This window comes from Plectropomus leopardus, chromosome 23 (genome assembly GCF_026936395.1).
Source record: "Plectropomus leopardus strain MGB_pleo_1.0 chromosome 23, ASM2693639v1, whole genome shotgun sequence".
NCBI lineage: Eukaryota > Metazoa > Chordata > Actinopteri > Perciformes > Serranidae > Plectropomus > Plectropomus leopardus.
Window position 1 is genome coordinate 8,324,993 of NC_142198.1, and position 16,759 is coordinate 8,341,751.

The 16,759-nt window shown below is 37.9% G+C and overlaps 2 protein-coding genes across 2 annotated transcripts; both read left to right on the top strand.

Moving 5' to 3' along the window:
- The first annotated feature begins 1,869 nt into the window (after positions 1–1,869).
- On the top strand, positions 1,870–8,267 carry nagk (N-acetylglucosamine kinase). Its single transcript, XM_088073240.1, has 10 exons — positions 1,870–2,011; positions 2,511–2,595; positions 3,254–3,352; positions 3,452–3,593; positions 4,492–4,602; positions 5,175–5,287; positions 5,482–5,569; positions 5,666–5,763; positions 6,876–6,954; positions 7,086–8,267. Exons 1-10 carry the CDS (start codon positions 1,983–1,985, stop codon positions 7,286–7,288), a joined length of 1,047 nt encoding a protein of 348 aa, XP_087929366.1. The 5' UTR covers positions 1,870–1,982; the 3' UTR covers positions 7,289–8,267.
- A 1,315-nt stretch (positions 8,268–9,582) lies between these two features.
- On the top strand, positions 9,583–16,065 carry LOC148185637 (uncharacterized). The gene is made up of 9 exons (XM_088073241.1): positions 9,583–9,754; positions 11,794–11,925; positions 12,013–12,096; positions 12,183–12,378; positions 12,474–12,542; positions 13,136–13,267; positions 13,958–14,060; positions 14,194–14,368; positions 14,475–16,065. The coding sequence occupies exons 1-9, from the start codon at positions 9,671–9,673 to the stop codon at positions 14,553–14,555; spliced, it is 1,056 nt and encodes a 351-aa protein (XP_087929367.1). The 5' UTR covers positions 9,583–9,670; the 3' UTR covers positions 14,556–16,065.
- The last annotated feature ends 694 nt before the right edge of the window (positions 16,066–16,759 follow it).

Sequence of the window (16,759 nt, forward strand, 5' to 3'; positions counted from 1 at the left end):
AGGGTCTAATTAACGAACGTGCTGTACAGGTGTGATTAGTCCATCAGGGGAAAAAACAGTATCATTGAACGCATTTCATGATCAGAACTATTGTATGTATGTAATGTAAACAGATTAACACTCACACTAAGTGAGTTTGTGCCCTTATTGACCTCCTTGTTCCTAGTTTTGTGGTAACTTGATAAAAACAACACATTTATTAATTTGCACCATGTATCTACAAAATAAAATGAAATAGGTCTTATCAAGGCTGGCAACTGTTGGCAAAGCAGGCGGCCCATATACTCACATGCTGCACATGCCTAAATCAAGCTAAGTTCACTGAAATCACAGAAAACCTGGGTCCAGTTTGTGTTAAACTGTGGTTGTTTGGGGGATCTTTGGGCATGCAGTGAAGTTGTAGTGTATAGTGTTGTGTGCACAGAACTTGGCAATGTTACACACTGTATATGCAATGAACGAGGGCTGCAGAGTGGGGATGGGAGTTAAATAAGGGCCAAAAAGATTTTTTTTAATTTATTTTTTGTCCTGGGAGCCCCAAACAATACTATTACCAATCTCAAAAGAACCTTAAAATGTCAGACTGAAGCTAAATTATGGGTATATTGGCCTGTTTTAAAATCTCCTTTAAAAACTCATTTGTTTTACCTTGTGGTCTTAATTCGTTTTTGTAAACAGATTTTTTTTCATGTCCTGTTTTATGCCCTGTTCGGTGTCCTTTTTTATTTATCTTATCTATTTATCCCAGAAAAAAAGAAAGAGTTCAGTAATAACCCAGAAATTTGCAAAAAATATTTATGAATAAGTTTACACTGTTTCTGGGCTTTAAAGGTGGAAACAAATTCTATATAATTTAAGATGCGTTGTTCATGAAAAATGTGATCTAATTTTGCCTAGTGTGTGATGATATTTTGAAATCTGAATGAATTATTATCCGGCGTTGCAGTAAGTCTGTGGGGCTTGACACAGCTGTCTCCCTGCAGGGGGAGTGAGCAGCGCGTGGTGAACGCACCGAGCCGCTCCTCTCCTTCCTCTCCTCCCACCTACCCACTCTTGTGTAACTTCTCTGTTGGTTTCAGCTCTGACACACGCACTTTCTAACACACATATAATCTATATGCACAACATAAACTACACTATAAACTGCATGTAACAACAGATTATGTTAATGTTGACAAACAAACTGCACGATATCAGCAGGACTATACGTCTTACAGAAAACTTGCATAATTCCAAATGCAAACAAAAGTTCGACCAGGTTTCTGTGAACCTGCAATTACTTCTTATATATACTTTAACTCCTAGGATATTATAGACTAAAAGAACAATGAAAGTTATTTTTTAAGGAGCCTATGTTGGCAAAGAGAAGCTGGCCCCTAACTTAATGTGTTGCAGATGCCTCCTGCTGGCTCGCAGTGTAACTCAGAGTTGTTGTCCCTCTTGTCAGCCTTAAGCCAAATGGCGCTAAATCTCTGTCAATATTATATTTGACACTGAGTATGCGTTTTTAGACCATGAGCCAAGACACACAATGAACTTTTAATTTGCCAATGTTCTTCCACAAAACTGGAAAAAATTTACTTTCCTTAGCCTGTTGGCAGAATAATGAGTTTAATACCTTGCATGCACCAATGTTGTGTTGCAGTGTGTTTTCTTGAAAGAAAAAAAAATGCAACAGCTGAAGGTTATTTATACCTAATTATGTTACCATAATTTATCATGGCATACAAATATAATCAAACGTGTGATTAAAATCATTGGTTGTAGATGCCTCTAATATTGATATTAAATAGTATTTGCTTATATGCATAAATTACTTTTTATTTTTATACAGTGCATATTGAGAGAGAACTAGAAATGTAGAAAAGCGCAGCTGCTACCTACTGGTTATTTATCAGCATTGCAGGTGTGACCTCAGCTGCCGCTCTCGCGATATTTCTGCACTTTGACTGGACCGCTTGGACCAAAACAGGAAGAGAGAAATGGCATCAGTGTTTGGTGGAGTAGAGGGGTGAGAATTAGTTAAAATATAACAAAACTCGACCAATTTGATTATTTTTGAATTACCAGTTAAGGATTGTGTATCTTTCAGGCTGTTAATCGTGTTTTTCGCGGTTTCCTCCGTGAAACTTCGGGTACTAGTCGATACTTAAAGAGTTTTATTCTGACCATAAAATGCTGCTGTGTGCGTGCTTGTGTCTCGTGATCACCTTCTGTCCTCCACTTTTTGTGGGGTATTGTCAGTTAAAATTATGTAGCAATTGGAAAATATAAATATGTTTATAGATGTGAATGTATATGTGAAATTGTGTTTTTTTCGGATGTTTCTTTGCACAAAACAGGGACAATTTGTGTCCTTTCTGTCAATTCTGAGAGGACATGTCACAGCAGATACACACCTGTTTTCGGTTGTTTTGGGGTTTTTTTCTTGATATTGCCATGTTGTCTCGTTGGTATGCATGTGTTTATGTGTCTCTCATCCCATTTGTCATCTTTCTGTCTGTCTTCAGTGGAGGGACACACTCCAAAGCGGTGCTGGTGGCAGCAGATGGAAAGATCCTGGCAGAGACAGAGGGACCGTCAACCAACCACTGGGTAAGGACAAGTAGGGATGGAGGTAGTTTGGGTTGGACACAAAAGTTAGCATGTCAGAGAGAAAAGAAAAAAGGGAACCGTGGAATTGGGGGGTTGTGCTTGCTGTAGATGTTAAACCGTTTAAAACCTGAGCACATTTGCTCGATTTCTTTCAAAAACACAGGAAGAAGTTATGAGTTACCAGAAAACTACCTGAAATTTAACAAAAAATAAAAGAAAAAAATGTAAATACCAAAACAAGGGTAAATTAAAGAACCAATAACAAAAAATAATTATAATAAATATACAGATAAAATAATGATAAATATTATAAATACAGCTTTCTGGACATTTTTTTCCTGTTTTTTAAATTATTATCTTCTAATAATTTTCTCTTTCTTTTTTTCTCTCTCTCCTTTTTCAAAAACACATTTTCTTTTTTTTTCTTTTTCTCATTTCTAGCAATTTGTGTGACATCTCTTGCCAAGTTGCTTACTGCCCTTTAAGCCATGTTTTCAAGAGGTCAAACCTATTTGATCAGATTGCAAAGGTTTAAATGCATGTGACAGGCGTCTAAATGCAGCACAAAAAATGATGTTGTTGAAGTTTCAAATGGTTAATGCTTAAGAAAAAACTGATTGGATTAAGATTTTTTGCGTGTGTCCATATGTATATACAGTTGGTTGGGGTGGACAAATGTATTGAAACCATCAACGACATGGTCCAAAGAGCCAAGATGGAGGCAGGGCTGGATCCAAACACTCCACTGTGCTCATTGGTCAGTATAACTGTGTGTCAATTGTCGATACACTGGTTGACCTCTAGTATTTGATGAAGAAATAAGTGCATTTTAAACTCTGATTTTCTGTGTGTGCAGGGCATGTCTCTGAGTGGAGGGGAGCAGAAGGCCGCTATCGACAAACTGATTGCTGACATGAAGCAACGGTTCCCCACTCTGAGCCAGCACTACTTCATTACCACAGATGCAATCGGAGCTATGGCGACCGCCAGCAATTGTGGTAACTATTCTTTTTCTGTTGTTTTAGAGTGCAGTCAATCCTCATCTCAAAACTTTAATAAATGCTGAAGATGTGTGTAAGAGTATCCTGCACTTAAACATTATTAAAACCTTTGAAACTGGAGCAAATTGGTTTGATTTCATTCCAAAACATGGGGCCCCAAGAAATTAGCAGAAAAGTTTAAGAGAAAATTACTTGAAAATAGGCAGAAAAATAAAAATAGAATAGAATTAAAGAAAAAAACAAGAATATGACCTAAAAAGAAAATAAAAAGTATACTTATTTATTTTATATATTTTCTCATACTTTTTGTATAAAATGATTTTAAATATTAAAATATTATAGTTATAAATATAGTTTTCAGGACATTTTTCTTTATTTTTGGATAATTATCTCATAATTCTCCCCTCTTCTTTAAAACTAATTTGAAGAAAAGTTTCTTCCCACATTTTAATAATTTCTTGCACTTTGTGGGACATTTCTTGACCAGTGGATCTTTGTTTTTTTCCCATGTTTTCAAAAGAAATCAAACCAATATTACCAGGTTTCAAAGGGTCAAAAAACGTGAAAAAGGCATCTGAACGCAGCACAAGAAAACTTATGTTGATCCAGATTTCAGTGGATCTCAAATTGCTTATATGCATTCTTATTTTGAACCATTTTACCTTATACTATACGATAAAAAATGTATATTGTAGCTACTTTCATACCATCTACATTAACATTTGAAAGATACACACAGTTACAGACACAGTTGAAATTGTGACGTTAAAATTTCAAAATAGGGCAAGGCTTGATACTTTACCCCCTTAGGTGTGGCTGTATCAAAGTGATATCATTTACAGTAAGTCTTTCCACACTTTATGGCTTAATGAGACTATTTCTGTTTTCTTCGTAGGAGGTGTAGTGTTGATATCAGGGACCGGCTCAAACTGCAAGCTCGTCAATCCCGATGGCTCACAGATCGGCTGTGGAGGCTGGGGTCACATGATGGGCGATGAGGGATCAGGTAACTATGGTTATATATATATTGTGATATTTTGAGAGGTTGGGAGCTTTTATCTCAGAGCTTTGGAGGTGTTGGTGCAGGAAATGAGGACAATCAAATGCTGCTTTCCAACTCAAATTCAGTGTATTCAGTCTTCTTTAAAAACTTATGTATTGCAGACAGAAGTAAAATAAAAATAAAAATGAAAATTGGGTATGTAAGTCAAAGTTCTAATTCACAGTCTTCTGGGAAACATAAATAAAAAACTATGTTCTTCTTTATCTGTCTCAATCATTGTTTCTCATCCACATGCACTGATTCCCCCTTTCTCCTGAACTCCCTCATTGGGGCAATCAGCTGATTTGTTTCAGCTGGGCAGCAATTAGTGTCCTGACTGCCCTGCTCCCTTACTGTGCACTTGTAGTCTTTCACTGGATGCCATGATGGTTTGTAGTTCTTGTTGCAACTCCCAGGAGGGAATGAATCTCCCTTCAATGACTAACTCTCATGACATCACAATATATATGTATATGAATGATTTATAGCTTTACTGATTAGACCAAACTCTTCAGACAATCTTCTTTATCTCTCAGCATTCTGGATCGCTCACTTGGCGGTGAAGACAGTGTTTGATGCCAAAGACAACCTGGTGGCTCCTCCGCATGATATTTCACATGTCAAGAAAACCATGGAGGAGTACTTTCAGGTCTGTGACAACATATACACTAATATTAATGCAGGTTTGAGTAGTGCCAATCAGGGTAAGAAATGAACTAGGGACCGGAACACCTTAAACACGTCAAATTAGAATTTAGTGTCCTTTGATTTTAAAAAGTCATGTTTCTCTCTTGTAATGGAGTGAAAAATGCATATGTAAAAAAAAATTGCTGTACATCTCAGGTGTCAGATTTGATGGGCATGTTGCCGCACCTCTACAGACACTTCCAGAAGTCCTACTTTGCTGGTTTTTGCAAGAAGCTGGCTGAAGGTAGGTGGCACATCACTGTCTGCTTGGTTGTGCAGAGGAAGAAGTAAATGATTTGAGTGGAAGGTAAAATAATAAGTACGTGTCTGTGTGTTTTAGGTGCAGAAGCAGGGGATGCTCTCTGTCGGTATGTGTTCACTCAGGCTGGGAGAGTCCTGGCAAAACATGTAGAAGCAGTCCTGCCTGCAGCACAAGAGGTAACGTATAAGGAATTCTAGTGTAGGGGTGGACTAAACCGTTTTGGGCCTTTTGTAAGGGAGAGATCCCAATCTCAGCTGCAGATTGGATGAGAACCTGTTACTTCCCCTTCAGATGGTGTTCATGTAAAAGAGTCAAATAATGAGAATTTTTTTAATTTCTTTTTTGTAGTTTGGTTGATTAAATCTTGTTGACAGATTTACAACTATTTTAGTGCATTTTAGTGCTATTTTAGTGCATGACTGCATGTTAAAGCATCAGTTCAACGTTTAAGGACATACTTGCTCTCTTGCTGAGAGTTAGATGTTAACATAGGCCCTTTTCACAGGAGACATTTTAGCTCATTATAGGAGGAAAAGCACAGGTGTTACTAATGACACTAATGAAGGCTCTGTTACATTCAAAAGTCTTATTGAGAGTGACAGTGAGAAAGCAAATACCAGGACCCTGAAAGCAAAGCAGCTGAATGGAATTCAGCCATCGTTAATTCCATTATGTACACCTGTGTTTTCCCTCCTGTGTTATGCTACAGGCTTACAGCCAGCAGCCGGCTAGCATTGCTAGCACGAAGAGTGTAACTATGGGTAAAAAAAGCTAGCCTGGCTTTGTTCAAAAGGAAAAAAAAAACAAAAACAATGAAATAAATTAAAAAATCCACACAGCAGCACCTCTAAAGATCACCAATGAACATATGTCCTCGTTTGAAAAGTCACAGGTCTCAAGTCTTTGCCTTTAAGTCCAGACTCTTAAACTTTGACTTTTGAGTCCTAAACAATTCATATGTGCTCTAAAATATAGGAATGACAATATTACTCTTGCAAAAATCATGAATACTTTTTTTAATATTTACATGTATTTGTTAAAATGCTACTTTTCTGTAAAGCTAATGTTGGATAAGCATTAGCTAGCTAACCATGTTAATATTAGCATTGACTTACCGTTCGTTGAGCTAACGGTGCTTTAAATGTAGAGCGATGTTGAGAGTTGTCGCATCTCTATCTATAATTTTGGACCGCACAATTTACATACACACATATACAGTGCTTTCATCCATTCACAGATGAATTTCTTATAATATCTTAATATCTGTACTGTCTTTCTGTTATGACAGCCTCTTTTGAGGGGTGACCTCGGCCTGCCCATCCTGTGTGTGGGCTCAGTGTGGAAGAGCTGGGAGCTTCTGAAGCCAGGTCAGTGTCCCTCAAATCAACACAATGAAGTTTCATAATTTTGGCACCAAAATAAAATTGGGTGAAGTAGTTGAACGTTCAGCTCAATCTCAGTTTCCTGTCTTTGTTTCTGTATTTCTGTCTCTGACCAGGGTTCACCGAGGTCTTGGATAAAGTGGCATTATCTGACCAGTTCAAAGGCCGTGTCCATGGCTACAGCCTCATGATTTTGCAGCAGTCTTCAGGCCTTGGCGGTGCGAGTCTGGGGGCTCAGAGTCTGGGCACCCCCATAAGTATGGATTATAAAGCCAACGCCAAAGTCTTCTACCAACACTCTTTTAACAGCAGCCAATGAGCGTTAAGCTGCACATCCCGTAGATCTCAACCATCAGTGCTCAGATAAAGGGAAACTGTAAAGGTTATTAAAAATATTACAATCCATAATGGTATAGCTCTTGATCCGACATCAGTGCAAGACGCCAAGAAGGTGAAAATATTTAAGATATACAGCTGCAGAGCGCCTGTTTTGACCATTAAATTTCATATTACTTTCATTGTACTGTAATTGCAAATCTTTGCACCTTTACTACACTTGTTTACATTTGACGTAATAATTAAAAATACTGTTAACTTGGCAGGAAGCTCATTCAGGGTTGTAATCTCTGATCTCCAAGATAATTGAAGTTCCATTTAAACTGTGATCCAAAAAAACTGTTGATGTTATGTCTTAGGTAAGGCTAAAAATTATTAAATTCCTGAATACAAGGTTAGTTTTTTTACATTTGGTTTATATATTTTAATGTTAATATAGCTGAAGAATTCAACTCTTGATTCATCTTTTATAGGCTTTCTACACTTTTGTTTTTCAGTTGTAGATGGTGCTATTACACTAACATTTGACTTGTGACAGTCACATCACAGTGTGAGTTTTGTCAATGATAATATAACAACTAACAAGAGGCATTCATTCTAGTGGATCTATGTGTACTGAGATATTACTTAATACATGTGGAAGACATTCTTTATTCACAGCACAATAATTTTCTTGTCATCAATTTTATGTTATTTTGTCATTTTGCAAATGACAAAGCAGCTCGAATACACAGTATGTAAATAAACTGCAGCTCAAATATACTGCCAAGAGCAGATAGATGATCTTTTTAAGGTGTATTCAGATTATGGTGCGGATTCATATAATAACATTCATAACAAAATCATTGTTTACAATGAAAGATACATTTTTGAAAATATATTTCTGGAATTATTTGTCTGAAATTTGACAGTATTTTATCCTTGTAACGAGCCAATAATAAATTAGGATGTTTAAAATGATACTCTGTACTTCTCCCACTGTCCGCTGAATCACACCATGTAAGAATGCACTTTCAGCAACTGAATAGTACATGAACTATAGTAAGAGTAACCGGACAGGAATGCAGAAGATGTAGAGTCATTTTTGATCACATATTTTTCCAGAATTAAGAATTGTTAGAATAAATAAAATTTAATTAAAAACAGTTGCAGAAACATTCTGCTGTCTCTCAGACAGACTCAGTTCAGTTAAGCTTCACTGCTGTGAAGGTGCACTGAGATCACTCCACCAGAGAGGAATCAAAAACACCTCAGATGATTTCCTCCAAACACCTGAAGGTAAATACTCTGAGGTTTAAGCAACTTGCTTTGTGTTCAGATCAATTTTCTCATTGATTTGAATTATAAAATAGTGCCTTGTTTTAGTGTTTCTCTTATATTTTGAATTGATTTTTTTAAAGGCTATTGCTCCTGCTGCTATATGGAGTTATAAAATATAACTCCATACTGCTACAGCTATTACCACTAAGTAACACAGCTGCTGACCTTTTTCTCTCTCTAGTGCATTGTGTCTGCAGACTAAAGGCAAATTTGTCCCCCTTAAACTGTGTCTTTCAGCATGGTTAACTACGTTACAAAGCTTAAATCTCAGTTTATGTATACATTTATTGAACATTAAAACATTTAAAGATGGATCAAAAACTATTTTATTATTAGAATACAATGATTTTCCCACTATTTTGTCAATTCAATTCCATTAGGCCTATTTTATTTCAACAAAATTCATACCTGTTGGAAAAATCTAGTTCATTTATGTATTAATGTGCACTGTTCTACAGTGATCTATTGTCAGGCTACATTTATTGCAGAGCAAAATGTTTCCATGTAATACAATGTGTATTGCTACTTTATTTTATTATTATAATTTTTGCACTAATGATACATTACACATTATCATTAAACTTTGATTGAGGTTAACTGATGTTTGGTCACATGGGGGGCAGCAAACAAGCTGTGAACTCTACTGACAGATATTACCATATTTAAAATGATATTGCAGTTGCCTATTTACACATGCAGCAAATATGGTCTACACTTAGTACTAAGAAAAATATCTAACAGTTGCTAAATAAATTAATAATAAAAATTACAAAATTAATTATTTAAATAAAGAAAAAATCACTTAAGTAATAATTTAAGCAAATGATAAGAAAAATAACAGAATCACAGTTTGTTCGTCAGTTTGTTAGTTAGGGTTATGTGACACATACACTTTATACATCAGTACTTCTACCTATACCACTAGCCTGCTAGCTAATTGCTCACATAGTGAACGCCTTTCGGCGCGAGACAGATAATATCAGGTTGGTTATTGGAGCTTTTTCGTCAAAATTAGCTGCCTGTTGGGGCCAAAAAGAAAGTCACCATGAGAATAGCTTTAGCGAACCAAAAAGAAAAGTTGCCGAAAAAACAAGGACATGAAAGACGGCGCTCAAAGAGCAAGAGAAAAGTAAGAGCTAAAGTGAACTGCATAGTCATGAGCTAGCTAACCTAATTTGCTAACGCTGGTAGCTAGGTTAGCTAGTGACTCCTTAGCCATAGCGCCAAGGCATTTGGGCATTTTGCTCATAAATGTGGAAATTGGGTGGATATATTCCTCAAACGATGTACTCCTTGAGGTAGGTGTACTACATTCCTCTAAAGTATTTCCATGTCTTGCTACTTTTTACTTCCCTATAACTTCACCAAAGATGTACTTTTTACATTACATTTATTTGGCACTTGTTACAAGCTACTTAAATACAAGCAGGCTTAAAAAAAAGTAAAATACTGCTCAGAAATGAATACAATTTCTAAAAATGCTATCGTTAGGGCCATTTATGATGGAGAAAATAATGTCGGGCAAATCAAGATTGAAGTAGAAATGACAAGAATAAAATTGAAATTTGAAGAATAAAGTTGAAATTTCGAGAAACAAAGTCGAAATACAATTTCGAGATTAAAGTCTAAATTACTATATTAAAGTCAAAATGTCGAGAGAAAAAAAGTCAAAATGTCGAGAAAAAAAGTCGAAATGTCGAGAATAAAGTCGTAATAAAATTTCGAGATTAAGGTCGAAATTTCGAGAATAAAGTCGAAAGGAGAGCGGAGAGCTGCGCCGACCTCTGTGTACTTGCCCGGGGAAGGCTGCTCGTGGCTGGGGTGCTACTATCGAGGCTCCCCGGGATGAATTCCCAACGTTTTCCCCTCCCCCTCACCTCACCACCGCCTCGATCCCAGCCCACCCTGGAGGTCTCATCTCACCCCCAGAGCCAGCCGTGGCTACCTGAAGAGAGTCAAACTTACTCCCGCACTTTAGCCGCATTGAGGGACCCGTGCCCGCGCCCCTGTGTATGCCCCCCTCCCACCCCCAACCGGGCCGCCAAGTCTCCGCGGGCCTGGCCTCCGGGACCCCCGCCTCGATCGCACCACGCCCTGGGGGTCTCACCTCCCACCAAGGTCGTGGGAGTGGCTGGTGGCTGGTGGTGGTGAGGAGGAGGGGAAAACGTTGGAAATTCATTCCGGGGAGCTTTGGTAGTAGCACCCCGGCCAAGAGCAGCCCTCGCCGGGCAAGTACACAGAGGTCGGCGCGGCTCTCCGCTCTCCTTTCGACTTTATTCTCGAAATTTCGACTTTTTTTCTCGTCATTTCGACTTTTTTTCTCGTCATTTCGACTTTTTTTCTCGTCATTTTGACTTTAATCTCGATTTGTCCAAAATTATTTTCTCCATCATAAATGGCCCTAACCGTAATAATATAAAGAAGTGTAACATAAGGGCCAGTTTTTTTAGTTGAGTAACTTTACTTATGGTACTTATGCTAGCAATATATGGCATACAGTAAAACTATTATTTGCTTAAACCATCAAACTCAACTGGCTTACATTTGGGACAGGTGCTTATATGATTTATTTCATTCCCAAAACTGTTGCTCAGCAAAGATGGGAGATACTATCATTTATTTAACACTTTCAAACCTGGGCAGATTGGCTTTATTTATTCATTTATATTCAAAAACACGGAAAGAGGGTAATGAGCAGCTAAAAAAGAAATGACCCAGAAGTTAGTAAGAAATCTTTGAAAAGTACAACAAAACTATTTGTCACACAACGTAAAAAAAAGAGAGAGAGAAAGAAAGTAAAACAAAGAGAAATGACCTTGAAAAAAGCTATTGAAAAAAAGGTAATTCTGTTAAATAGATAAGTTGATTATATGGTTTTGATAATTAGGAATGTAGTCCACTGGACATCTTCCTTAGCTTTTTTTTTTTTAAATAGTCTTTTAGATCTACTTTTTAAATTTTATATTTATTTGGGGTTTTTTTTTGGGGGGGGGGGTCTCTCTTGTTTACAATGCAGATAATACCATCTTCTTTGGTGCTCATGGTGTCAGTAAATTTAACTGAATAATTAAGTTGTAGAGAATCTTACCAAGCTATAACTTTGTGAGGAGTATGTCCATGCTGATGTAAGTTTAAACATCTACATATCTGTTTGTTTCTCCCTTTTAGACTCTTTTGGATAGATATGTCACCACTTACAATCGTGATTATAAATCCCCCAGTGAGCACCACCTACCGGTCATCCAGCTGAAGCCTGGAACTGAAGCTACAGCTGCTCCTGCATTCATCAACCCACCTCAGGTTGGATCGAATAGTGGCTAGACAGACAGAATTATTTATTGGTGGGTAGTTTGACTCACTGACATGTTGATTGTGTGGTTTTCATAGACTCATAATGAAACCTGGCCTATAGTCAAGCCATACTTTTACAAGACAACTAACAGCATCTATGGCTCAAGTATCCATCCGCAGGTGAAACACAACACAAACTCACAAGTTACAAGTTCACAGTAATGAGCTTTATTTTCTAACTATTTTCTGTTTTCTTTATCCTTCAGCCTCCTTCTTGTTCCCTCGTCCCTGCCTCCTTGCAGCCATTTGGCATCCTCGCTCCTTCCATGTCCACAGCGTCTGCGGTTATTGGCTCCTCCTTGACAGAAGCCAGGACACAGGAAAAGGCAGTTGCAAGAGAGAATGGGCCTTTAATTTGTAAGGAGGTGAAAGGTCAGCTGCACTATGTTTTCGGTGGAAAGGGTGAGGAGTTTTCTGTGTCTCTTTAAAACACTCATACACGCAGACACATCTAAGCTGGCAGCTGCGTCGGTACTCAGTCCATTTTCTTTTGACAGCAAATGTGTTGGAGCAGCTGGAGGCAAAAGATGAGCTACAGCAGGAGACTGATGTTCTGTACGAGGAAGGTAAAAATGACCTTTTTTTTTATTTAGGGAGTTTTGATTTGATTCATCTTGTCATTTTTCACTTAAGCTCCAAACTTTAATAAGAAAAAAACCTTTAAGTACTTTTGGTTTGTGGTCTTTGGAGTTCACTAGATGCATTCACTGGTAACTGAAAACATGGGGTAAAAGGCAGTGAGCAACTTGGCATGACGTGTCCCGCACGTTGCAAGAAATTAGTAAAAGGTGACAAGGAGAATTCATTTTTTTTTAAATGGGAAAAAAAGGAAAAATATCCTGAATTTAACTATATTCCTAATTATTATAATTACATATTTAAAATTCTGTTACAAATATTTTTTTTTTCAATTTTCAAGACATTTTTGGGGTCATGTTTTTGTGTGTTTATTTACTTTGATTTTTGCTTATTTTACTAATTCATTGCTATTTTTTGGGCCATGTCCTATTACGTTGCTCATTGCTATCTCCCCTTTTATTGCAAGAAATCAAACTAATTTGCTAAGATTTCAAAGGGTTATACTGTTGGTTGAGAAGCTTTTGGAGTGCAGAACAACACATAATGTCGATAAACCCACTTCATGTTTGTGCGCTTTTAGGTGTGATTGCATTGTGGTCTCGTGTCTGTCCGGCCTGCTGTGAAGATTACTTTAGAAGTGTCTGCAGAGAAGCCGGGCTGCAGCATCTGCTCCACCTTCCTGTGACCCACAGTGCAGTTATCACAGTCACAGGTGGAACAACTCTAAACACACACACACAGAAACACACTTGTCCGTGATAAATAACAGTTAGGTTACGAGGCCCGGCCATTTCACAAGGAGATAGTAATGACCATTGCTTTAGTAATTGAGTATTTTTTTTCTGTGTTCATATCAAAAGCTGTCAGTCCTGTCAGAGAAATATCTATCAATAATGTCAAACATACAGTAGCTACACCAGTCCAAAAATGTAATAGTCACGTTTTGTACTGTTGTTTTCTCAACATTCTCTCGGTTTCTTCAGACCTCAGAAACAGTGAAAACTACAAAAAATTAAAGACATAAAAGTTTTTTTAAAAAAAAAAACATTCATTTTCCACTTACTCTCAATCTAGTTAGTCATCTGCAACCACCTTGCTCTCACATACAAAGCTACTGACCAGTAACACCACATATCCCACAGTGACCTGAACTACAATGGGGTGGTGTTATCTCTGCATTAAGTAAAGGCATCACATCAAAGGCAACACATTTTTCAATCAAACACTTTAAAGTGCCTTTTAGACACATTTTTTAATCAAACTTTTTACCTTTTAAACACCTTATTTATCACATTTTAGTGACTTTATGAACTGAAATTGTTATGAATTTATAACTGAAACATACAAAATAAACACATCAATGAAACTGTCTCTGAGACTGTAAATTCCCACCATCGGTTAGATGCTGAAAACTGGGATAACTGCACCTGTTTGAGAGACTTGGTACCGGCGATTGGACTGAAACACAACAGCTTCCTCCAGCCTACCTCCAGGCAGTGCAGTCGGTAAGCCATGAGCACAAACTTTTTTACCATTAACCACTAACTCATTTTTAAAAATTATTTGTGTGTTTTCACATACCCCTTTTGTACCGTGTGTTATTTTCTGACATTTCCTTTCCTTTCTCCTCACTCTCAGCTGTGCATTGGAAACTGAGTGCCCTAATCTTTGCTGTTCTGAGATGCAAACCTTCCCTCCCTGCATCTGTCAAAGCAGCATGCAGCCTCTGGCCCGCGCACAGCCGACTTTCTACTGCACAGAGCCCAGCAGGAAGCTGCCGTTGACAGAGTACCAAGCCAGCTACGCTGCTGAGGTAAAAGAGGTTTTTTGAGTGCGTGTGTGTATGATGATCACCACCTGTAGCTCTTTGGCTTTTATATGTATATTTGTTCTTAATTTTGTTCTGTGTCTCCTGACAGTGGGCCCAGCCAAAGATGCAGCAGAGTGACATTCACCATCGTCACCCTTCTCGTCACCAGATACTTTATCCTTTACTGTGATCTCAACTTTTGTCTCAATACACAGCAGATGAGCAAAAAAAAATTGTTTTGCGTCAAACATGATAAATGTTGAAAAAGTGCCACTTCTTCGTCCAATTACCCAGCCCTCTCAGGCCCAAAGGGTTGCCACATGCGAAAAATCCTTCTCACTGAGAAAGCGGTCAAGGTATCTTGCCTCGGGATACAGAAGCTGAGGATGAGTCATAGCACAGCAGTAAACCATCTGCTGGCAGGCACTTAAAGGAGACAGTAAAATGTGCTTCTTGTCATCCTGTTGGGAAGAGGTTTAAATGTGCACATGGCAGTGCAGTGGTGAAATAAGTACTCAGCTCTTTAATTAACTAAAAATAAAAACATCACAATACAAAAATACAAGTAAAAGTTCTGCATTCAAAGATTGATTACAGATTGAGTTCCATCTACACACTAAACAATCAGTCAATCATTTTTTTTTTATATAGCACCTTTCAAACAAAGCAAATGCCATTCAAAGTGCTCTATAGTTTGAAGAAGCAAAAACAAATAGGCTGCTCTTATCTGTGAAGTTTCTTCCCTCTTCCTCTTTTCCTGAGGCTCCTCGTGATCCAAGTTCTCCTCTTCCTCAATGACGAAATAGCTGACACTGACAGTATCATGTGGCCATCATCAGTGTAGTCAGACACCCTGAACCAGCTCTTTGTCTCTTCCTCTACAGCAGTGTAGACTTGACACGACCTTGTTGTACAGTTAACAGCCACACTCCAAAGGGAGGATGTCATTTTTTCAGGCTGCTTTTAGAATCGCTGTATGAACTTTGTTAATTTGGATTGAGGCCCAGGGCAGAGTCTTAAACGATTTTCTGACCAAGAACCCGTTAGCTGAAAGAGAGACAGAGCAGGAACCCCCAACAAGATATATTGTTTAAAACTGATTTGGATTTGAGACTATTCTCTCAATATTTTTGGGTCTTTTCTGGTTTGTGCTTGCTTGTAGTTGTACGGTGTTAGCCTCACCCGCTGGTCCTCACCAGTGGTTTCTGAGGTGGACAGTGTGTCAGAGTCTCTTGTTTGAAAAGTTACAGACCATTGTGGCTCACAGAATGTCCGTGCACCTAATATACCAGTAGTAAATTAATTGGCAAGAAAGTGATGATAAATACACAATCATAGGACAAAGGAAAATGTGTTTTCTTGTCTTTTCAAGGTTTACTAGAACCAAACACTATCCATTTTTATTTTATATTATAGCAGATTTAGTTTATGCATTTTCTATTTAAACATGAAAAAAAGTGACAGTAATATTGCATGATCTTGCAGTCCTACTTAAAGCCTGCAGGGGTCATCATGACCTGTGCTGGTGTTGCCAGCATGCAAGAGCATGTAACATTCTCCATGTCCTCATATTTATAAGTGAAAGGTGATCGCAGGCAGTCTGTGCTGAAGTTTGCTGTGGAGGCCAGCGAGTTAGGTTCTCCAATGAGATGGCGCTGCAGTTTAGGCATGGACACTGGGAGGATGGCCAGGTTTTCAAATGTCAGACGACAGTTCCTCAAGTCTGATATGTATAGTTTAACGTTTTTTTGCCTTTTTAAATATAAAGCAAGAGTCGTACTACTTTAGTTAAGGGGCTTTAATGATTTTCTCAGAGGTCAAAACGTTCCTGAATAAGAAAATGAAGCTTGATGACAAGTGAGTAAGAGAGGCTATGCAAGAGCCCAAGAAGGCAAGTCAAAAATAAAGCTCAGTATATAGGAAATTTCCCCCATGACACAAATGACCATGTCTCATTTTTTCATGATATAACAACACAGGGGTCGACCTAAAACTTAACATTTCCATAATAGTTTATCCATAATAGGCCTATCTGCATATCTTGTAGACTGAAGACAACCCCATCAACAGCAGCTGTAGTTTGTGTTTTTATTGCTAATCAGCAAATGTTAACATGCTAATATGCTCGGTGATTATGGTTTCCTACTATTAGCCTTACAGAGCTTCATGGCTGTAGACTCTGAAGTCTTACCAATTTTTTGTACATTCCTGCTTTTTTCCTGTCTTCTACGTCTGTGTATGTAATGCAACCATCAATGGGGTACCTTTGACTGAGTAAGGAGTCCCGAAGCTCTCTAAAATAATTTTTTAGTTGAGGCCAAGTATCTGCAAGGAAGAGCAAAATAATCCAAAATTTTGAAATTTGACAGATTTTAGTGGAATCTTCTGCAGTTT